At 58.3% G+C, this 23,401-nt stretch overlaps 1 protein-coding gene across 1 annotated transcript; it reads left to right on the top strand.

Annotated features, from left to right (window-relative positions):
• The first annotated feature begins 2,192 nt into the window (after positions 1–2,192).
• Positions 2,193–13,248, top strand: LOC136379064 (nascent polypeptide-associated complex subunit alpha, muscle-specific form-like). Its single transcript, XM_066346533.1, has 23 exons — positions 2,193–2,206; positions 2,847–2,886; positions 4,311–4,370; positions 4,599–4,678; positions 4,787–4,826; positions 4,935–5,053; positions 5,697–5,736; positions 8,175–8,234; positions 8,444–8,463; positions 8,652–8,691; positions 8,800–8,918; positions 9,563–9,602; positions 9,769–9,830; positions 10,019–10,058; positions 10,249–10,287; positions 10,706–10,744; positions 10,848–10,966; positions 11,611–11,650; positions 11,841–11,881; positions 12,070–12,171; positions 12,299–12,338; positions 12,908–13,027; positions 13,219–13,248. Exons 1-23 carry the CDS (start codon positions 2,193–2,195, stop codon positions 13,246–13,248), a joined length of 1,344 nt encoding a protein of 447 aa, XP_066202630.1.
• The last annotated feature ends 10,153 nt before the right edge of the window (positions 13,249–23,401 follow it).

Consider the following 23,401-nt stretch of genomic DNA (forward strand, 5'->3'; position numbering starts at 1 on the left):
CAGCCGTCATGTCGGCTTGTAAACACCCCTCCCTTTCCAGACGCGCCTCCTGATTCCATAACACCCTCCGTCCTCCAAATGCCCTCTGCCCGGACTTGGCCCGCCGTTACCCCCTCAGCCTGGCTGCCAACGCCCCAACCCCGTTTGACGGCACCAGGGTAAGTCCCCGGACCCCCGAACCCCACAATCGCCCCTGGCCAGTGCCCACAGTCCCAGCCAGACCCCACAGCCGTCCTGTCGGCTTGTAAATACCCCTCCATTTCCAGACGCCCCCTCCTGATTCCATAACACCCTCCGTCCTCCACATGCCCTCTGCCCGGACCTGGCCCGCTGTTACCCCCTCAGCCTGGCTGCCAACGCCCCAACCCCGTTTGACGGCACCAGGGTAAGTCCCCGGCCCCGTGAACCCCAAAATCGCCCCAGGACACTGCCCACAGTCCCTACCAGGTCCCCACAGCCGTCCTGTCGGCTTGTAAACACCCCTTCGTTTCCAGACTCCCCCTCTCAATTCCATAACACCCTCCGTCCTCCAAATGCCCTATGCCCGGGACTGGCTCGCTGTTACCCCTCAGCCTGGCTGCCAACGCCCCAACCCCGTTTGACGGCACCAGGGTAAGTCCCCGGCCCCGTGAACCCCAAAGTCGCCCCAGGACACTGCCCACAGTCCCTGACAGGTCCCCCACAGCCGTCCTGTCGGCTTGTAAACACCCCTTCATTTCCAGACGCCCCCTCTTGATTCCATAACACCCTCCGTCCTCCAAATGCCCTCTGCCCGGGCTTGGCCCGCCGTTACCCCTCAGCCTGGCTGCCAACGCCCCCACCCCGTTTGACGGCACCAGGATAAGTCCCCGGCCCCCTGAACCCCAAAATGGCCCCAGGCTAGCGCCCACAGTCCCGGCCAGGTCCCCACAGCCGTCCTGTCGGCTTGTAAACACCCCTCCGTTTCCACACGCCCCCTTCTGATTCCATAACACCCTCCGTCCTCTAAATGCCCTTTGCCCGTGCCTGGCCCGCCGTTACCCCCTCAGCCTGGCTGCCAACGCCCCATCCCCGTAGACGGCACCAGGGTAAGTCCCCGGCACCCCGAATCTAACAATCGCCCCAGGCCAACCCCCACAGTCCCGGCCAGGTAAACCACAGGCGTCCTGTCTGCTTGTAAACACCCCTCCGTTTTCAGACGCCCCCTCCTGATTCCATAACACCCTCCGTCCTCCACATGCCCTCTGCCCGGACCTGGCCCGCTGTTACCCCCTCAGCCTGGCTGCCAACGCCCCATCCCGTTTGACGGCACCAGGGTAAGTCCCTGGCGCCCCGAACCCCAAAATCGCCCCAAACACTGCCCAAAGTCCCTGCCAGGTCCCCCACAGCCGTCTTGTCGGCTTGTAAACACCCCTCCGTTTCCACACGCTCCCTCCTGATTCCATAACACGCTCCGTCCTCCAAATGCCGTATGCCCGGGCCTGGCCCGCCGTTACCCCCTCAGCCTGGCTGCCAACGCCCCAGCCCCGTTTGACGGCACCAGGGTAAGTCTCCGGACCCCCGAACCCCACAATCGCCCCAGGCCAGCGCCCAAAGTCCCGGCCAGGTCCCCACAGCCGTCCTGTCGGCTTGTAAACACCCCTCCGTTTCCACACGCCCCCTCCTGATTCCATAACACCCTCCGTCCTCCAAATGCCCTCTGCCCGGTCTTTGCCTGCTGTTACCCCCTCAGCCTGGCTGCCAACGCCCCATCCCCGTTTGACGGCACCAGGGTAAGTCCCCGGCACCCCGAATCTAACAATCGCCCCAGGCCAACCCCCACAGTCCCGGCCAGGTAAACCACAGGCGTCCTGTCGGCTTGTAAACACCCTCCGTTTCCAGACGCGCCTCCCGATACCATAACACCCTTCGTCCTCCAAATTCCCTCTGTCCGGGCCTGGCCTGCCGTTACCCCGTCAGCCTGGCTGCCAACGCCCCAAGCCCGTTTGACGGCACCAGGGTAAGTCCCCGGCCCCTGAACCCCAAAATCTCCTCAGTCTAGCGCCCACAGTCCCGGCCAGGTCCCCCACAGCTGTCATGTCGGCTTGTAAACACCCCTTCGTTTCCACACGCCCCCTCTCAATTCCATAACACCCTCCGTCCTCCAAATGCCCTATGCCCGGGCCTGGCCCGCCGTTACCCCCTCAGCCTGGCTGCCAACGCACCAACCCCGTATGACGGCAGCTGGGTAAGTCCCCGGACACCCACAATCGCCCCAGGCCAGCGCCTACAGTCCCGGCCAGGTCCCCCACAGCCGTCCTGTAGGCTTGTAAACACCCCTCCGTTTCCAGACGCCCCCTCCTGATTCCATAACACCCTCCGTCCTCCAAATGCCCTCTGCCCGGACTTGGCCCGCCGTTACCCCGTCAGCCTGGCTGCCAACGCCCCAACCCCGTTTGACGGCACCAGGGTAAGTCCCTGGCGCCCTGAACCCCAAAATCGCCCCAAACACTGCCCAGAATCCCTGCCAGGTCCCCCACAGCCGTCCTGTCGGCTTGTAAACACCCCTCCGTTTCCACACGCCCCCTCCTGATTCCATAACACCCTCCGTCCTCCAAATGCCCTCTGCCCGGGCCAGGCTCGCCGTTACCCCCCTCAGCCTGGCTGCCAACGCCCCAACCCCTTTTGACGGCACCAGGGTAAGTCCCTGCGCCCCGGAACCCCAAAATCACCCCAGAAAACTGCCCACAGTCCCTGCCACGTCCCCCACAGCCGTCCTGTCGGCTTGTAAACACCCTTTCGTTTCCACACGCCCACTCCTGATTCCATAACACCCTCCGTCCTCTAAATGCCCTATGTCCGGCCCTGGCCCGCCGTTACCCCCTCAGCCTGGCTGCCAACGCCCCAGCCCCGTTTGACGGCACCAGGGTAAGTCCCCGGCCCCTGAACCCCAAAATCGCCTCAGGCTAGCGCCCACAGTCCTGGCCAAGTCCCCCACAGCCGTCCTGTCTACTTGTAAACACCCCTCCCTTTCCAGACGCGCCTCCTGATTCCATAACACCCTCTGTCCTCCGCATGCCCTCTGCCTGGGCCTGGCCCGCTGTTACCCCCTCAGCCTGGCTGCCAACGCCCCAACCCCGTTTGACGGCACCAGGGTAAGTCCCCGGACCCCCGAACCCCACAATCGCCCCTGGCCAGTGCCCACAGTCCCGGCCAGACCCCACAGCCGTCCTGTCGGCTTGTAAACACCCCTCCATTTCCAGACGCCCCCTCCTGATTCCATAACACCCTCCGTCCTCCAAATGCCCTCTTCCCGGGCTTGGCCCGCTGTTACCCCCTCAGCCTGGCTGCCAACGCCCCAGCCCCGTTTGACGGCACCAGGGTAAATCCCCGGACCCCCGAACCCCACAATTGCCACAGGCCAGCGCGTACAATCCCGGCCAGGTCCCCCACAGCCGTCCTGTCGGCTTGTAAACACCCCTCCGTTTCTTTTTTTTTATTTTTTTATTTATTTATTTATTTATTTTATTTTTTATTAAATTTAATGCAGTGACATTGAGAAATCAGGGTATATATGATGAGAGAAAATATCTCTAGATTATTTTGACATTTGATTGTGCTGTATACCCCTCCCCCAAAGTTAAATTGTCTTCTGTCACCTTCTATCTGTTTTTATTTGTGCCACTCCCCTCCCCTAACCCCTGTGTCCTTCTTCACCCCGTCCCCCCTCCCCCCCTCCCCTCCCCCCACCCCTGTTGCCATCACATTATTGTTTATGTCTCGGAGTCTCATTTTTATGTCCCTTCTATGTATGGATTCATCTTAGTTTTTTTTCTGATTTACTTATTTCACTCCGTATAATGTTGTCTAGGTCCTTCCATGTTATTGTAAATGATCCGATATCATCATTTCTTGTGGCTGAGTAGTATTCCATAGTATATATGTACCAAAGCTTTTTAATCCACTCGTCCTCTGACGGACACTTGGGCTGTTTCCAGATCTTCGCTATTGTGAACAATGCTGCCACAAACATGCGGTTGCACTTCTCCTTTTCGAGCCGTACTATGGTGTCCTTGGGGTATATTCCTAAATGTGGGATAGCTGGGCCAAAAGGCAGTTCGATTTTCAGTTTTTTGAGGAATCTCCATACTGTTTTCCACAGTGGTTGCACCAGTCGGCATTCCCACCAGCAGTGCAGCAGGGTTCCCTTTTCTCCACATCCTGGCCAGCACTTATTCTGTGTTGTTTTGTTGATAAGCGCCATTCTGACTAGAAACATGCCTCCGTTTCCACAGGCCCCCTCCTGATTCCATAACACCCTCCGTCCTCCAAATGCCCTCTGCCCGGGCCAGGCTCGCCGTTACCCCCTCAGCCTGGCTGCCAACGCCCCAACCCCTTTTGACGGCACCAGGGTAAGTCCCTGCGCCCCGGAACCCCAAAATCACCCCAGAAAACTGCCCACAGTCCCTGCCACGTCCCCCACAGCCGTCCTGTCGGCTTGTAAACACCCTTTCGTTTCCACACGCCCCCTCCTGATTCCATAACACCCTCCGTCCTCTAAATGCCCTATGTCCGGCCCTGGCCCGCCGTTACCCCCTCAGCCTGGCTGCCAACGCCCCAGCCCCGTTTGACGGCACTAGGGTAAGTCCCCGGCCCCTGAACCCCAAAATCGCCTCAGGCTAGCGCCCACGGTCCTGGCCAAGTCCCCCACAGCCGTCATGTCGGCTTGTAAACACCCCTCCCTTTCCAGACGCGCCTCCTGATTCCATAACACCCTCTGTCCTCCACATGCCCTCTGCCTGGGCCTGGCCCGCTGTTACCCCCTCAGCCTGGCTGCCAACGCCCCAACCCCGTTTGACGGCACCAGGGTAAGTCCCCGGACCCCCAAACCCCACAATCGCCCCTGGCCAGTGCCCACAGTCCCGGCCAGACCCCACAGCCGTCCTGTCGGCTTGTAAACACCCCTTCGTTTCCAGACGCCCCCTCCTGATTCCATAACACCCTCCGTCCTCCACATGCCCTCTGCCCGGACCTGGCCCGCTGTTACCCCCTCAGCCTGGCTGCCAACGCCCCAACCCCGTTTGACGGCACCAGGGTAAGTCCCCGGCCCCGTGAACCCCAAAGTCGCCCCAGGACACTGCCCACAGTCCCTACCAGGTCCCCACAGCCGTCCTGTCGGCTTGTAAACACCCCTTCATTTCCAGACGCCCCCTCTTGATTCCATAACACCCTCCGTCCTCCAAATGCCCTCTGCCCGGGCTTGGCCCGCCGTTACCCCTCAGCCTGGCTGCCAACGCCCCAACCCCGTTTGACGGCACCAGGATAAGTCCCCGGCCCCCTGAACCCCAAAATGGCCCCAGGCTAGCGCCCACAGTCCCGGCCAGGTCCCCACAGCCGTCCTGTCGGCTTGTAAACACCCCTCCGTTTCCAGACGCCCCCTCCTGATTCCATAACACCCTCCGTCCTCCAAATGCCCTCTGCCCGGGCCTGGCCCGCCGTTACCCCCTCAGCCTGGCTGCCAACGCCCCAAGCCCGTTTGACGGCACCAGGGTAAGTCCCCGGCCCCTGAACCCCAAAATCGCCTCAGGCTAGCGCCCACAGTCCCGGCCAGGTCCCCCACAGCCGTCATGTCGGCTTGTAAACACCTCTTCGTTTCCAGACGCCCCCTCTCAATTCCATAACACCCTCCGTCCTCCAAATGCCCTATGCCCGGGCCTGGCCCGCCGTTACCCCCTCAGCCTGGCTGCCAACGCACCAACCCCGTATGACGGCACCAGGGTAAGTCCCCGGACACCCACAATCGCCCCCGGCCAGCGCCTACAGTCCCGGCCAGGTCCCCCACAGCCGTCCTGTAGGCTTGTAAACACCCCTCCGTTTCTTTTTTTTTCTTTTTTTATTTATTTATTTTATTTTTTTATTAAATTTAATGCAGTGACATTGAGAAATCAGGGTATATATGATGAGAGAAAATATCTCTAGATTATTTTGACATTTGATTGTGCTGTATACCCCTCCCCCAAATTTAAATTGTCTTCTGTCACCTTCTATCTGTTTTTATTTGTGCCACTCCCCTCCCCTAACCGCTGTGTCCTTCTTCACCCCGTCCCCCCCTCCCCCCCTCCCCTCCCCCCGCCCCTGTTGCCATCACATTATTGTTTATGTCTCGGAGTCTCATTTTTATGTCCCTTCTATGTATGGATTCATCTTAGTTTTTTTTCTGATTTACTTATTTCACTCCGTGTAATGTTGTCTAGGTACATCCATGTTATTGTAAATGATCTGATGTCATCATTTCTTGTGGCTGAGTAGTATTCCATAGTATATATGTACCAAAGCTTTTTAATCCACTCGTCCTCTGACGGACACTTGGGCTGTTTCCAGATCTTCGCTATTGTGAACAATGCTGCCACAAACATGCGGGTGCACTTCTCCTTTTCGAGCCGTACTATGGTGTCCTTGGGGTATATTCCTAAAAGTGGGATAGCTGGGCCAAAAGGCAGTTCGATTTTCAGTTTTTGGAGGAATCTCCATACTGTTTTCCACAGTGGTAGCACCAGTCGGCATTCCCACCAGCAGTGCAGCAGATTTCCCTTTTCTCCACACCCTGGCCAGCACTTATTCTGTGTTGTTTTGTTGATAAGCGCCATTCTGACTGGAAACACGCCTCCGTTTACACATGCCCCCTCCTGATTCCATAACACCCTCCGTCCTCCAAATGCCCTTTGTCCGTTCCTGGCCCGCCGTTACCCCCTCATCCTGGCTGCCAACGCCCCAGCCCCGTTTGACGGCACCAGGATAAGTCCCCGGCCCCACGAACCCCACAATCGCCCAAGGCCAGCGCCCACAGTCCTGGCCCGGTCCTCCACAGCCGTCCTGTCGGCTTGTAAACACCCCTCCGTTTCCAGACGCCCCCTCCTGATTCCATAACACCCTCCGTCCTCCAAATGCCCTCTGCCCGGACTTGGCCCGCCGTTACCCCCTCAGCCTGGCTGCCAACGCCCCAACCCCGTTTGACGGCACCAGGATAAGTCCCCACCCCCTGAACCCCAAAATGGCCCCAGGCTAGCGCCCACATTTCCGTCCAGGTCCCCCACAGCCGTCATGTCGGCTTGTAAACACCCCTCCCTTTCCAGACGCCCCTCCTGATTCCATAACACCCTCCGTCCTCCACATGCCCTCTGCCCGGGCCTGGCCCGCCGTTACCCCCTCAGCCTGGCTGCCAACGCCCCAACCCCGTTTGACGGCACCAGGGTAAGTCCCTGGCGCCCTGAACCCCAAAATCGCCCCAAACACTGCCCAGAATCCCTGCCAGGTCCCCCACAGCCGTCCTGTCGGCTTGTAAACACCCCTCCGTTTCTTTTTTTTTTATTTTTTCTATTTTTTTATTTATTTATTTTATTTTTTATTAAATTTAATGCAGTGACATTGAGAAATCAGGGTATATATGATGAGAGAAAATATCTCTAGATTATTTTGACATTTGATTGTGCTGTATACTCCTCCCCAAAGTTAAATTGCCTTCTGTCACCTTCTATCTGTTTTTATTTGTGCCACTCCCCTCCCCTAACCGCTGTGTCCTTCTTCACCCCGTCCCCCCTTCCCCCCTCCCCCCGTCCCTGTTGCCATCACATTATTGTTCATGTCTCGGAGTCTCATTTTTATGTCCCTTCTATGTATGGATTCATCTTAGTTTTTTTTCTGATTTACTTATTTCACTCCGTATAATGTTGTCTAGGTCCTTCCATGTTATTGTAAATGATCCGATGTCATCATTTCTTGTGGCTGAGTAGTATTCCATAGTATATATGTACCAAAGCTTTTTAATCCACTCGTCCTCTGACGGACACTTGGGCTGTTTCCAGATCTTCGCTATTGTGAATAATCCTGCCACAAACATGCGGGTGCACTTCTCCTTTTCGAGCCGTACTATGGTGTCCTTGGGGTATATTCCTAAATGTGGGATAGCTGGGCCAAAAGGCAGTTCGATTTTCAGTTTTTTGAGGAATCTCCATACTGTTTTCCACAGTGGTTGCACCAGTCGGCATTCCCACCAGCAGTGCAGCAGGGTTCCCTTTTCTCCACATCCTGGCCAGCACTTATTCTGTGTTGTTTTGTTGATAAGCGCCACTCTGACTGGAAACACTCCTCCGTTTCCACACGCCCCCTCCTGATTCCATAACACCCTCCGTTCTCCAAATGCCCTCTGCCCGGGTCAGGCTCGCCGTTACCCCCTCAGCCTGGCTGCCAACGCCCCAACCCCTTTTGACGGCACCAGGGTAAGTCCCTGCGCCCCGGAACCCCAAAATCACCCCAGAAAACTGCCCACAGTCCCTGTCACGTCCCCCACAGCCGTCCTGTCGGCTTGTAAACACCCTTTCGTTTCCACACGCCCCCTCCTGATTCCATAATACCCTCCGTACTCTAAATGCCCTATGTCCGGCCCTGGCCCGCCGTTACCCCCTCAGCCTGGCTGCCAACGCCCCAGCCCCGTTTGACGGCACCAGGGTAAGTCCCCGGCCCCACGAAACCCACAATCGCCCAAGGCCAGCGCCCACAGTCCTGGCCAGGTCCCCCACAGCCGTCATGTCGGCTTGTAAAAACCCCTCCCTTTCCAGACGCGCCTCCTGATTCCATAACACCCTCTGTCCTCTGCATGCCCTCTGCCTGGGCCTGGCCCGCTGTTACCCCCTCAGCCTGGCTGCCAACGCCCCAACCCCGTTTGACGGCACCAGGGTAAGTCCCCGGACCCCCGAACCCCACAATCGCCCCTGGCCAGTGCCCACAGTCCCGGCCAGACCCCACAGCCGTCCTGTCGGCTTGTAAACACCCCTCCGTTTCCAGACGCCCCCTCCTGATTCCATAACACCCTCCGTCCTCCACATGCCCTCTGCCCGGACCTGGCCCGCTGTTACCCCCTCAGCCTGGCTGCCAACGCCCCAACCCCGTTTGACGGCACCAGGGTAAGTCCCCTGCCCCGTGAACCCCAAAATCGCCCCAGGACACTGCCCACAGTCCCTACCAGGTCCCCACAGCCGTCCTGTCGGCTTGTAAACACCCCTTCGTTTCCAGACTCCCCCTCTCAATTCCATAACACCCTCCGTCCTCCAAATGCCCTATGCCCGGGACTGGCTCGCTGTTACCCCTCAGCCTGGCTGCCAACGCCCCAACCCCGTTTGACGGCACCAGGGTAAGTCCCTGGCCCCGTGAACCCCAAAGTCGCCCCAGGACACTGCCCACAGTCCCTGACAGGTCCCCCACAGCCGTCCTGTCGGCTTGTAAACACCCCTTCATTTCCAGACGCCCCCTCCTGATTCCATAACACCCTCCGTCCTCCAAATGCCCTCTGCCCGGGCTTGGCCCGCCGTTACCCCTCAGCCTGGCTGCCAACGCCCCAACTCCGTATGACGGCACCAGGATAAGTCCCCGGCCCCCTGAACCCCAAAATGGCCCCAGGCTAGCACCCACAGTCCCTGCCAGGTCCCCCACAGCCGTCCTGTCGGCTTGTAAACACCCCTCCGTTTCCTCACGCTCCCTCCTGATTCCATAACACCCTCCGTCCTCCAAATGCCCTATGCCCGGCCCTGGCCCGCCGTTACCCCCTCAGCCTGGCTGCCAACGCCCCATCCCCGTTTGACGGCACCAGGGTAAGTCCCCGGCACCCCGAATCTAACAATCGCCCCAGGCCAACCCCCACAGTCCCGGCCAGGTAAACCACAGGCGTCCTGTCGGCTTGTAAACACCCCTCCGTTTCCAGACGCCCCCTCCTGATTCCATAACACCCTCCGTCCTCCACATGCCCTCTGCCCGGAGCTGGCCCGCTGTTACCCCCTCAGCCTGGCTGCCAACTCCCCATCCCGTTTGACGGCACCAGGGTAAGTCCCTGGCGCCCCGAACCCCAAAATCGCCCCAAACACTGCCCAAAGTCCCTGCCAGGTCCCCCACAGCCATCTTGTCGGCTTGTAAACACCCCTCCGTTTCCAGACGCCCCCTCCTGATTCCATAACACCCTCCGTCCTCCAAATGCCCTCTGCCCGGGCCTGGCCCGCCGTTACCCCCTCAGCCTGGCTGCCAACGCCCCAGCCCCGTTTGACGGCACCAGGGTAAGTCCCCGGCACCCCGAATCTCACAATCGCCTCAGGCCAAGCGCCCCACAGTCCCGGCCAGGTAACCCACAGCGTCCTGTCGGCTTGTAAACACCCCTCCGTTTCCACACGCCCCCTCCTGATTCCATAACACCCTCCGTCCTCACATGCCCTCTTGCCCGGACCTGGCCCGCTGTTACCCCCTCAGCCTGGCTGCCAACGCCCCATCCCGTTTGACGGCACCAGGGTAAGTCCCCGGCCCTCCGAATCCCACAATCGCCACAGGCCAGCGCCCACAGTCCTGGCCAGGTCCCCCACGGCCGTCCTGTCGGCTTGTAAAAACCCCTCCGTTTCCAGACGCCCCCTCCTGATTCCATAACACCCTCCGTCCTCCAAATGCCCTCTGCCCGGACCTAGCCCGCCGTTACCCCCTCAGCCTGGTTGCCAACGCCCCAGCCCCGTTGGACGGCACCAGGGTAAATCCCAGGCCCCACGAACCCCACAATCGCCGAAGGCCAGCGCCCACAGTCCTGGCCCGGTCCTCCACAGGTGTCCTGTCGGCTTGTAAACACCTCTCCGTTTCAAGGCGCCCCCTCCTGATTCCATAACACCCTCCGTCCTCCAAATGCCCTCTGCCCGGGCTTGGCCCGCTGTTACCCCCTCAGCCTGGCTGCCAACTCCCCACCCATTTTGACGGCACCAGGGTAAGTCCCCGGCCCCGCGAACCCCACAATCACCCCAGGGCAGCGCACACAGTCCCGTCCAGGTCCCCCCCCAGCCGTCCTGTCGGCTTGTAAACGTTTCCAGGCGCCCCCTCCTGATTCCATAACACCCTCCGTCCTCCAAATGCCCTCTGCCCGGGCCTGGTCCGCCGATACCCCCTCAGCCTGGCTGCCAACGCCCCAGCCCCGTTTGACGGCACCAGGGTAAGTCCCCGGCCCCACGAAAACCACAATCGCCGAAGGCCAGCGCCCACAGTCCTGGCCCGGTCCTCCACAGGTGTCCTGTCGGCTTGTAAACACCTCTCCGTTTCAAGGCGCCCCCTCCTGATTCCATAACACCCTCCGTTCTCCAAATGCCCTCTGCCCGGGCTTGGCCCGCCGTTACCCCCTCAGCCTGGCTGCCAATGCCCCAACCCCGTTTGACGGCACCAGGATAAGTCCCCAGCCCCCTGAACCCCAAAATGGCCCAAGGCTAGCGCCCACAGTCCCTGCCAGGTCCCCCACAGCCGTCCTGTCGGTTTGTAAACACCCCTCCGTTTCCTCACGCTCCCTCCTGATTCCATAACACCCTCCGTCCTCCAAATGCCCTATGCCCGGCCCTGGCCCGCCGTTACCCCCTCCGCCTGCTGCCAACGCCCCAGCCCCGTTTGACGGCACCAGGGTAAGTCCCCGGCCCCCAGAACCCAAAAATGGCCCCAGGATAGCGCCCACAGTTCCGGCCAGGTCCCCCACAGCCGTCCTGTCGGCTTGTAAACACCCCTCCCTTTCCAGACGCGCCTCCTGATTCCATAACACCCTCCGTCCTCCAAATGCCCTATGCCCGGGCCTGGCTCGCCGTTACCCCTCAGCCTGGCTGCCAAAGCCCCAACCCCGTTTGACGGCACCAGGGTAAGTCCCTGGCCCCGTGAACCCCCAAAGTCGCCCCAGGACACTGCCCACAGTCCCTGCCAGGTCCCCCACAGCCGTCCTGTCGGCTTGTAAACACCCCTCCGTTTCCAGACGCCCCCTCCTGATTCCATAACACCCTCCGTCCTCCAAATGCCCTCTGCCCGGGCCTGGCCCGCCGTTACCCCCTCAGCCTGGCTGCCAACGCCCCCAGCCCCGTTTGACGGCACCAGGGTAAGTCCCCGGCCCCCTGAACCCCAAAATCGCCCCAGGCCAGCGCCCACAGTCCGGCCAGGTCCCCACAGCCGTCCTGTCGGCTTGTAAACACCCCTCCGTTTCCACACGCCCCCTTCCTGATTCCATAACACCCTCCGTCCTCCAAATGCCCTTTGCCCGTGCCTGGCCCGCCGTTACCCCCTCAGCCTGGCTGCCAACGCCCCATCCCCGTTTGACGGCACCAGGGTAAGTCCCCGGCACCCCGAATCTAACAATCGCCCCAGGCCAACCCCCACAGTCCCTGCCAGGTAAACCACAGGCGTCCTGTCTGCTTGTAAACACCCCTCCGTTTTCAGACGCCCCCTCCTGATTCCATAACACCCTCCGTCCTCCACATGCCCTCTGCCCGGACCTGGCCCGCTGTTACCCCCTCAGCCTGGCTGCCAACGCCCCAACCCCGTTTGACGGCACCAGGGTAAGTCCCTGGCGCCCCGAACCCCAAAATCGCCCCAAACACTGCCCAAAGTCCCTGCCAGGTCCCCACAGCCGTCTTGTCGGCTTGTAAACACCCTCCGTTTCCACACGCTCCCTCCTGATTCCATAACACGCTCCCGTCCTCCAAATGCCCTATGCCCGGGCCTGGCCCGCCGTTACCCCCTCAGCCTGGCTGCCAACGCCCCACCCCCGTTTGACGGCACCAGGGTAAGTCCCCAGCCCCCCGAACCCCACAATCGCCCCAGGCCAGCGCCCACAGTCCCGGCCAGGTCCCCACAGCCGTCCTGTCGGCTTGTAAACACCCCTCTGTTTCCACACGCCCCCTCCTGATTCCATAACACCCTCCGTCCTCCAAATGCCCACTCTGCCCGGTCTTTGCCTGCTGTTTACCCCCTCAGCCTGGCTGCCAACGCCCCATCCCCGTTTTGACGGCACCTGGGTAAGTCCCCGGCACCCCGAATCTAACAATCGCCCCAGGCCAACCCCCACAGCCCGGCCAGGGTAAACCACAGGGCGTCCTGTCGGCTTGTAAACACCCTCCGTTTCCAGACGCGCCTCCCTGATACCATAACAACCTCCGTCCTCCCACATCCCTCTGCTCGGAGCCTGGCCCTCCGTTACCCCGTCAGCCTGGCTGCCAACGCCCCAAGCCCGTTAGACGGCACCAGGGTAAGTCCCCGGCCCCTGAACCCCTAAATCTCTCAGTCTAGCGCCCCACAGTCCCGGCCTAGGTCCCCAACTGCCCTGTCCTGTCGGCTTGTAAACACCCCTTCGTTTCCACACGCCCCCTCTCAATTCCATAACACCCTCCGTCCTCCAAATGCCCTATGCCCGGGCCTGGCCCGCCGTTACCCCCTCAGCCTGGCTGCCAACGCACCAACCCCGTATGACGGCACCTGGGTAAGTCCCCTGACACCCACAATCGCCCCAGGCCAGCGCCTACAGTCCCGGCCAGGTCCCCCACAGCCGTCCTGTCGGCTTGTAAACACCCCTCCGTTTCCAGACGCCCCCTCCTGATTCCATAACACCCTCCGTCCTCCAAATGCCCTCTGCCCGGACTTGGCCCGCCGTTACCCCCTCAGCCTGGCTGCCAACGCCCCAACCCCGTTTGACGGCACCAGGGTAAGTCCCTGGCGCCCTGAACCCCAAAATCGCCCCAAACACTGCCCAGAATCCCTGCCAGGTCCCCCACAGCCGTCCTGTCGGCTTGTAAACACCCTTTCGTTTCCACACGCCCCCTCCTGATTCCATAACACCCTCCGTCCTCCAAATGCCCTCTGCCCGGGCCTGGCCGCCGTTACCCCTCAGCCTGGCTGCCAACGCCCAACCCCTTTTGACGGCACCAGGGTAAGTCCCCGCGCCCCGAACCCCAAATCACCCAGCTGCCCACAGTCCCTGCCACGTCCCCCACAGCCGTCCTGTCGGCTTGTAAACACCCTCGTTTCCACACGCCCCCTCCTGATTCCATAACACCCTCCGTCCTCAAATGCCCTATGTCCGGCCCTGGCCCGCCGTTACCCCGTCAGCCTGGCTGCCAACGCCCCAGCCCCGTTTGACGGCACCAGGGTAAGTCCCCGGCCCCTGAACCCCAAAATCGCCCCAGGCCAGCGCCCACAGACCCGGCCAGGTCCCCACAGACGTCCTGTCGGCTTGTAAACACCCCTCCCTTTCCAGACGCCCCCTCCTGATTCCATAAAACCCTCGTCCTCCATGCCCTCTGCCGGACCTGGCCCGCTGTTACACCCTCAGCCTGGCTGCCAACCCCAACCCGTTTGACGGCACCAGGGTAAGTCCCCGGACCCCCGAACCCCACAATCGCCCCTGGCCAGTGCCCACAGTCCCGGGCAGACCCCACAGCCGTCCTGTCGGCTTGTAAACACCCCTCCGTTTCCAGACGCCCCCTCCTGATTCCATAACACCCACCGTCCTCTAAATGCCCTCTTCCCGGGCCTTGGCCCGCTGTTACCCCCTCAGCCTGGCTGCCAACGCCCCAGCCCCGTTTGACGGCACCAGGGTAAGTCCCCGGACCCCCGAACCCCACAATTGCCACAGGCCAGCGCGTACAGTCCCGGCCAGGTCCCCCACTGCCGTCCTGTCGGCTTGTAAACACCCCTCCGTTTCTTTTTTTTTTATTTTTTTTTTATTTTTTTTATTTTTTATTAAATTTAATGCAGTGACATTGAGAAATCAGGGTATATATGATGAGAGAAAATATCTCTAGATTATTTTGACATTTGATTGTGCTGTATACCCCTCCCCCAAAGTTAAATTGTCTTCTGTCACCTTCTATCTGTTTTTATTTGTGCCACTCCCCTCCCCTAACCCCTGTGTCCTTCTTCACCCCGTCCCCCCCCCCCCCCCCCCCCCCGCCCCTGGTGCCATCACATTATTGTTCATGTCTCGGAGTCTCATTTTTATGTCCCTTCTATGTATGGATTCATCTTAGTTTTTTTTCTGATTTACTTATTTCACTCCGTATAATGTTGTCTAGGTCCTTCCATGTTATTGTAAATGATCCGATATCATCATTTCTTGCGGCTGAGTAGTATTCCATAGTATATATGTACCAAAGCTTTTTAATCCACTCGTCCTCTGACGGACACTTGGGCTGTTTCCAGATCTTCGCTATTGTGAACAATGCTGCCACAAACATGCGGGTGCACTTCTCCTTTTCGAGCCGTACTATGGTGTCCTTGGGGTATATTCCTAAATGTGGGATAGCTGGGCCAAAAGGCAGTTCGATTTTCAGTTTTTTTGAGGAATCTCCATACTGTTTTCCACAGTGGTTGCACCAGTCGGCATTCCCACCAGCAGTGCAGCAGGGTTCCCTTTTCTCCACATCCTGGCCAGCACTTATTCTGTGTTGTTTTGTTGATAAGCGCCATTCTGACTGGAAACACGCCTCCGTTTACACACGCCCCCTCCTGATTCCATAACACCCTCCGTCCTCCAAATGCCCTCTGCCCGGGCCAGGCTCGCCGTTACCCCCTCAGCCTGGCTGCCAACGCCCCAACCCCTTTTGACGGCACCAGGGTAAGTCCCTGCGCCCCGGAACCCCAAAATCACCCCAGAAAACTGCCCACAGTCCCTGCCACGTCCCCCACAGCCGTCCTGTCGGCTTGTAAACACCCTTTCGTTTCCACACGCCCCCTCCTGATTCCATAACACCCTCCGTCCTCCAAATGCCCTATGCCCGGGCCTGGCCCGCCGTTACCCCCTCAGCCTGGCTGCCAACGCACCAACCCCGTATGACGGCACCAGGGTAAGTCCCCGGACACCCACAATCGCCCCAGGCCAGCGCCTACAGTCCCGGCCAGGTCCCCCACAGCCGTCCTGTAGGCTTGTAAACACCCCTCCGTTTCTTTTTTTTTCTTTTTTTATTTATTTATTTTATTTTTTTATTAAATTTAATGCAGTGACATTGAGAAATCAGGGTATATATGATGAGAGAAAATATCTCTTGATTATTTTGACATTTGATTGTGCTGTATACCCCTCCCCCAAATTTAAATTGTCTTCTGTCACCTTCTATCTGTTTTTATTTGTGCCACTCCCCTCCCCTAACCGCTGTGTCCTTCTTCACCCCGTCCCCCCTCCCCCCCTCCCCTCCCCCCGCCCCTGTTGCCATCACATTATTGTTTATGTCTCGGAGTCTCATTTTTATGTCCCTTCTATGTATGGATTCATCTTAGTTTTTTTTCTGATTTACTTATTTCACTCCGTGTAATGTTGTCTAGGTACATCCATGTTATTGTAAATGATCTGATGTCATCATTTCTTGTGGCTGAGTAGTATTCCATAGTATATATGTACCAAAGCTTTTTAATCCACTCGTCCTCTGACGGACACTTGGGCTGTTTCCAGATCTTTGCTATTGTGAACAATGCTGCCACAAACATGCGGGTGCACTTCTCCTTTTCGAGCCGTACTATGGTGTCCTTGGGGTATATTCCTAAAAGTGGGATAGCTGGGCCAAAAGGCAGTTCGATTTTCAGTTTTTTGAGGAATCTCCATACTGTTTTCCACAGTGGTAGCACCAGTCGGCATTCCCACCAGCAGTGCAGCAGATTTCCCTTTTCTCCACACCCTGGCCAGCACTTATTCTGTGTTGTTTTGTTGATAAGCGCCATTCTGACTGGAAACACGCCTCCGTTTACACATGCCCCCTCCTGATTCCATAACACCCTCCGTCCTCCAAATGCCCTTTGTCCGTTCCTGGCCCGCCGTTACCCCCTCATCCTGGCTGCCAACGCCCCAGCCCCGTTTGACGGCACCAGGATAAGTCCCCGGCCCCACGAACCCCACAATCGCCCAAGGCCAGCGCCCACAGTCCTGGCCCGGTCCTCCACAGCCGTCCTGTCGGCTTGTAAACACCCCTCCGTTTCCAGACGCCCCCTCCTGATTCCATAACACCCTCCGTCCTCCAAATGCCCTCTGCCCGGACTTGGCCCGCCGTTACCCCCTCAGCCTGGCTGCCAACGCCCCAACCCCGTTTGACGGCACCAGGATAAGTCCCCACCCCCTGAACCCCAAAATGGCCCCAGGCTAGCGCCCACATTTCCGTCCAGGTCCCCCACAGCCGTCATGTCGGCTTGTAAACACCCCTCCCTTTCCAGACGCACCTCCTGATTCCATAACACCCTCCGTCCTCCACATGCCCTCTGCCCGGGCCTGGCCCGCCGTTACCCCCTCAGCCTGGCTGCCAACGCCCCAACCCCGTTTGACGGCACCAGGGTAAGTCCCTGGCGCCCTGAACCCCAAAATCGCCCCAAACACTGCCCAGAATCCCTGCCAGGTCCCCCACAGCCGTCCTGTCGGCTTGTAAACACCCCTCCGTTTCCACACGCTCCCTCCTGATTCCATAACACCCTCCGTCCTCCAAATGCCCTCTGCCCGGGCTAGGCTCGCCGTTACCCCCTCAGCCTGGCTGCCAACGCCCCAACCCCTTTTGACGGCACCAGGGTAAGTCCCTGTGCCCCGGAACCCCAAAATCACCCCAGAAAACTGCCCACAGTCCCTGCCACGTCCCCCACAGTCGTCCTGTCGGCTTGTACACACCCTTTCGTTTCCACACGCCCCCTCCTGATTCCATAACACCCTCCGTCCTCTAAATGCCCTATGTCCGGCCCTGGCCCGCCGTTACCCCCTCAGCCTGGCTGCCAATGCCCCAGCCCCGTTTGACGGCACCAGGGTAAGTCCCCGGCCCCTGAACCCCAAAATCGCCTCAGGCTAGCGCCCACAGTCCTGGCCAAGTCCCCCACAGCCGTCCTGTCGGCTTGTAAACACCCCTTCATTTCCAGACGCCCCCTCCTGATTCCATAACACCCTGCGTCCTCCAAATGCCCTCTGCCCGGGCTTGGCCCGCTGTTACCCCCTCAGCCTGGCTGCCAACGCCCCAACCCCGTTTGACGGCACCAGGGTAAGTCCCCGGCCCCCTGAACCCCAAAATCGCCCCAGGACACTGCCCACAGTCCCTGCCAGGTCCCCCACAGTCGTACTGTCGGCTTGTAAACACCCCTTCGTTTCCAGACGCCCCCTCTCAATTCCATAACACCCTCCGTCCTCCAAATGCCCTATGCCCGGGCGTGGCCCACCGTTACCTCCTCAGCCTGGCTGCCAACGCCCTAGCCCCGTATGACGGCACCAGGGTAAGTCCCCGGACACCCGAACCCCACAATCGCCCCAGGCCAGCGCCTACAGTCCCGGCCAGGTCCCCCACAGCCGTCCTGTCGGCTTGTAAACACCCCTCCGTTTTTTTTTTTCTATTTTTTTATTTATTTATTTTATTTTATATTAAATTTAATGCAGTGACATTGAGATATCAGGGTATATGTGATGAGAGAAAATATCTCTAGATTATTTTGACATTTGATTGTGTTGTATACCCCTCCCCAAAGTTAAATTGTCTTCTGTCACCTTCTATCTGTTTTTATTTGTGCCACTCCCCTCCCCTAACCCCTGTGTCCTTCTTCACCCCGTCCCCCCCACCCCCACCCCCCCCCCATTTTTATGTCCCTTCTATGTATGGATTCATCTTAGTTTTTTTTTCTGATTTACTTATTTCACTCCGTATAATGTTGTCTAGGTCCATCCATGTTATTGTAAATGAACCCGATGTCATCATTTCTTGCGGCTGAGTAGTATTCCATAGTATATATGTACCAAAGCTTTTTAATCCACTCGTCCTCTGACGGACACTTGGGCTGTTTCCAGATCTTCGCTATTGTGAACAATGCTGCCACAATGCTGCCACAAACATGCGGGTGCACTTCTCCTTTTCGAGCCGTACTATGGTGTCCTTGGGGGTATATTCCTAAAAGTGGGATAGCTGGGCCAAAGGCAGTTCGATTTCAGTTTTTTGAGGAATCTCCATACTGTTTTTACCACACGTGGTTGCACCAGTCGGCATTCCACCAGCATAGTGCAGCAGGGGATCCCTTTTCTCACATCCTGGGCCAGGCAACTTATCTGTGTTGTTTTGTTGATAAGCGCCATTCTGACTGGAAACACGCCTCCGTTTCCACACGCCCCCTCCTGATTCCATAACACCCTCCGTCCTCCAAATGCCCTCTGCCCCGGCCAGGCTTGCCGTTACCCCCTCAGCCTGGCTCCCAACGCCCCAACCCCGTTAGACGGCACCAGGATAAGTCCCCGGCCCCCTAAACCCCAAAATCTACCCAGGCTAGCGCCCACAGTCCCGGCCAGGTCCCCTACAGCCGTCCTTTCGGCTTGTAAACACCCCTCCTTTTCCAGACGCCGCTTCTGATTCAATAACACCCTCCGTCCTCCACATGCCCTCAGGCCCGAGGGCCTGGCCCGTGTTACCCCTCTCAGCTGGCTCGCCAATGCCCCAACCCCGTTTGTCTGCGCACCAGGTGTAAGTCCCCGCGCCCCCTGAACCCAAATCGCCCCAGGACACTGGCCCACAGTCCCTGCCAGGTCCCCTACAAGCCATCGTGTCGGCTTGTAATCACCCCCTCCTTTCTCCAAGAGGCGCCTCCTGATTCCATAACACCCTCCGTCCTCCAAATGCCCTTTGCCCGGGCCTGGCCCGCCGTTACCCCCCTCAGCCTGGCTGCCAACGCCCACCCCCCGTTTGACGGCACCAGGGTAAGTCCCCGGCCCTCCGAATCCCACAATCGCCACAGGCCAGCGCCCACAGTCCTGGCCAGTTCCCCCACGGCCGTCCTGTCGGCTTGTAAAAACCCCTCCGTTTCCAGACGCCCCCCTCCTGATTCCATAACACCCTCCGTCCTTCAAATGCCCTCTGCCCGGGCCTAGCCCACCGTTACCCCTTCAGCCTGGTTGCCAACGCCCCAGCCCCGTTGAACGGCACCAGGGTAAGTCCCCGGCCCCACGAACCCCACAATCGCCGAAGGCCAGCGCCCACAGTCCTGGCCCGGTCCTCCACAGGCGTCCTGTCGGCTTGTAAACAACTCTCCGTTTCAAGGCGCCCCCTCCTGATTCCATAACACCCTCCGTCCTCCAAATGCCCTCTGCCCGGGCTTGGCCCCCTGTTACCCTCTCAGCCTGGCTGCCAACTCCCCACCCATTTTGACGGCACCAGGGTAAGTCCCCGGCCCCGCGAACCCCACAATCACCCCAGGGCAGCGCCCACAGTCCCGTCCAGGTCCCCCCCAGCCGTCCTGTCGGCTTGTAAACGTTTTCCAGACGCCCCCTCCTGATTCCATAACACCCTCCGTCCTCCAAATGCCCTCTGCCCGGGCCTGGCCCGCCGTTACCCCCTCAGCCTGGCTGCCAACGCCCCAGCCCCGTTTGACGGCACCAGGGTAAGTCCCCGGACCCCCGAACCCCACAATTGCCCCAGGCCAGCGCCCACAGTCCCGGCCAGGTCCCCCACAGCCGTACTGTCGTCTTGTAAACACCCCTCCGTTTCTTTTTTTTTTCTATTTTTTTATTTTTTATTATTTATTTTTATTAAATTTAATGCAGTGACATTGAGAAATCAGGGTACATATGATGAGAGAAAATATCTCTAGATTATTTTGACATTTGATTGTGCTGTATACCCCTCCCCCAAGTTAAATTTTCTTCTGTCACCTTCTATCTGTTTTTATTTGTGCCACTCCCCTCCCCTAACCCCTGTGTCCTTCTTCACCCCATCCCCCCTTCCCCAACCCCACCCCCCTTACCCCCGCCCCTGTTGCCATCACAGTATTGTTCATGTCTCGGAGTCTCATTTTTATATCCCTTCTATGTATGGATTCATCTTAGTTTTTTTTCTGATTTACTTATTTCACTCCGTATAATGTTGTCTAGGTCCATCCATGTTATTGTAAATGATCCGATGTCATCATTTCTTGTGGCTGAGTAGTATTCTATAGTATATATGTACCAAAGCTTTTTAATCCACTCGTCCTCTGACGGACACTTGGGCTGTTTCCAGATCTTCGCTATTGTGAACAATGCTGCCACAAACATGCGGGTGCACTTCTCCTTTTCGAGCCGTACTATGCTGTCCTTGGGGTATATTCCTGAAAGTGGGATAGCTGGGCCAAAAGGCAGTTCGATTTTCAGTTTTTGGAGGAATCTCAATACTGTTTTCAACAGTGGTTGCACCAGTCGGCATTCCCACGAGCAGTGCAGCAGGGTTCCCTTTTCTCCACATCCTGGCCAGCACTTATTCTGTGTTGTTTTGTTGATAAGCGCCATTCTGACTGGAAACACGCCTCCGTTTCCACACGCCCCCTCCTGATTCCATAACACCCTCCGTCCTCCAAATGCCCTCTGCCCGGGCCAGGCTCGCCGTTACCCCCTCAGCCTGGCTGCCAACGCCCTTACCCCGTTTGAAGGCACCAGGATAAGTCCCCGGCCCCCCTGAACCCCAAAATGGCCCCAGGCTAGCGCCCACAGTTCCGGCCAGGTCCCCCACAGCCGTCCTGTCGGCTTGTAAACACCCCTCCCTTTCCAGACGCGCCTCCTGATTCCATAACACCCTCCGTCCTCCACATGCCCTCTGCCTGGGCCAGGCTCGCCGTTAAACCCCTCAGCCTGGCTGCCAACGCCGCAGCCCCGTTTGACGGCACCAGGGTAAGTCCCCGGACCCCCGAACCCCACAATCGTCCCAGGCCAGCGCCTACAGTCCCGACCAGGTTCCCCACAGCCGTCCTGTCGGCTTGTAAACACCCCTCCGTTTCTTTTTTATTTATTTTTTTATTTTTTTATTTATTTATTTTATTTTTTATTAAATTTAATGCAGTGACATTGAGAAATCAGGGTATATATGATGAGAGAAAATATCTCTAGATTATTTTGACATTTGATTGTGCTGTATACCCCTCCCCAAAGTTAAATTGTCTTCTGTCACCTTCTATCTGTTTTTATTTGTGCCACTCCCCTCCCCTAACCCCTGTGTCCTTCTTCACCCCGTCCCCCCTTCCCCCCTCCCCCCGCCCCTGTTGCCATCACATTATTGTTCATGTCTCGGAGTCTCATTTTTATGTCCCTTCTATGTATGGATTCATCTTAGTTTTTTTTTCTGATTTACTTATTTCACTCCGTATAATGTTGTCTAGGTCCTTCCATGTTATTGTAAATGATCCGATGTCATCATTTCTTCTGGCTGAGTAGTATTCCATAGTATATATGTACCAAAGCTTTTTAATCCACTCGTCCTCTGACGGACACTTGGGCTGTTTCCAGATCTTCGCTATTGTGAACAATGCTGCCACAAACATGCGGGTGCACTTCTCCTTTTCCAGCCGTACTATGGTGTCCTTGGGGTATATTCCTAAATGTGGGATAGCTGGGCCAAAAGGCAGTTCGATTTTCAGTTTTTTGAGGAATCTCCATACTGTATTCCACAGTGGTTGCACCAGTCGGCATTCCCACCAGCAGTGCAGCAGGGTTCCCTTTTCTCCACATCCTGGCCAGCACTTATTCTGTGTTGTTTTGTTGATAAGCGCCACTCTGACTGGAAACACTCCTCCGTTTTCACACGCCCCCTCCTGATTCCATAACACCCTCCGTCCTCCAAATGCCCTCTGCCCGGGTCAGGCTCGCCGTTACCCCCTCAGCCTGGCTGCCAACGCCCCAACCCCTTTTGACGGCACCAGGGTAAGTCCCTGCGCCCCGGAACCCCAAAATCACCCCAGAAAACTGCCCACAGTCCCTGTCACGTCCCCCACAGCCGTCCTGTCGGCTTGTAAACACCCTTTCGTTTCCACACGCCCCCTCCTGATTCCATAACACCCTCCGTACTCTAAATGCCCTATGTCCGGCCCTGGCCCGCCGTTACCTCCTCAGCCTGGCTGCCAACGCCCCAGCCCCGTTTGACGGTACCAGGGTAAGACCCCGGACCCCCGAACCCCACAATCACCCCTGGCCAGTGCCCACAGTCCCGGCCAGACCCCACAGCCGTCCTGTCGGCTTGTAAACACCCCTCCGTTTCCAGACGCCCCCTCCTGATTCCATAACACCCTCCGTCCTCCACATATCCTATGCCCGGGCCTGGCACGCTGTTACACCTCAGCCTGGCTGCCAACGCCCCAACCCCTTTTGACGGCACCAGGGTAAGTCCCTGCGCCCCGAAACCCCAAAATCACCCCAGAAAACTGCCCACTGTCCTGCCACGTCCCCCACAGCCGTCCTGTCGGCTTGTAAACACCCCTCCGTTTCCAGACGCCCCCTCCTGATTCCATAACACCCTCCGTCCTCCAAATGCCCTCTGCCCGGGCTTGGCCCGCCGTTACCCCCTCAGCCTGGCTGCCAACGCCCCAACCCCGTTTGACGGCACCAGGATAAGTCCCCGGCCCCCTGAACCCCAAAATGGCCCCAGGCTAGCGCCCACAGTCCCTGCCAGGTCCCCCACAGCCGTCCTGTCGGTTTGTAAACACCCCTCCGTTTCCTCACGCTCCCTCCTGATTCCATAACACTCTCCGTCCTCCAAATGCCCTATGCCCGGCCCTGGCCCGCCGTTACCCCCTCAGCCTGCTGCCAACGCCCCAGCCCCGCTTGACGGCACCAGGGTAAGTCCCCGGCCCCCAGAACCCAAAAATGGTCCCAGGATAGCGCCCACAGTTC

This window comes from Saccopteryx leptura, chromosome 7 (genome assembly GCF_036850995.1).
Source record: "Saccopteryx leptura isolate mSacLep1 chromosome 7, mSacLep1_pri_phased_curated, whole genome shotgun sequence".
NCBI classification, from domain to species: Eukaryota; Metazoa; Chordata; class Mammalia; order Chiroptera; family Emballonuridae; genus Saccopteryx; species Saccopteryx leptura.

Excerpts from the sequence above, each read along its gene's own strand:
- LOC136379064 (XM_066346533.1), top strand. Across the intron at positions 4,371-4,598 it reads CCCCTTTTGACGGCACCAGG|GGTAAGTCCCCGGCCCCTGA; the intron begins GTAAGTCCCTGC and ends TGACGGCACTAG. Across the intron at positions 12,172-12,298 it reads ACCCCCACAGTCCCTGCCAG|CCTGGCTGCCAACGCCCCAA; the intron begins GTAAACCACAGG and ends TTACCCCCTCAG.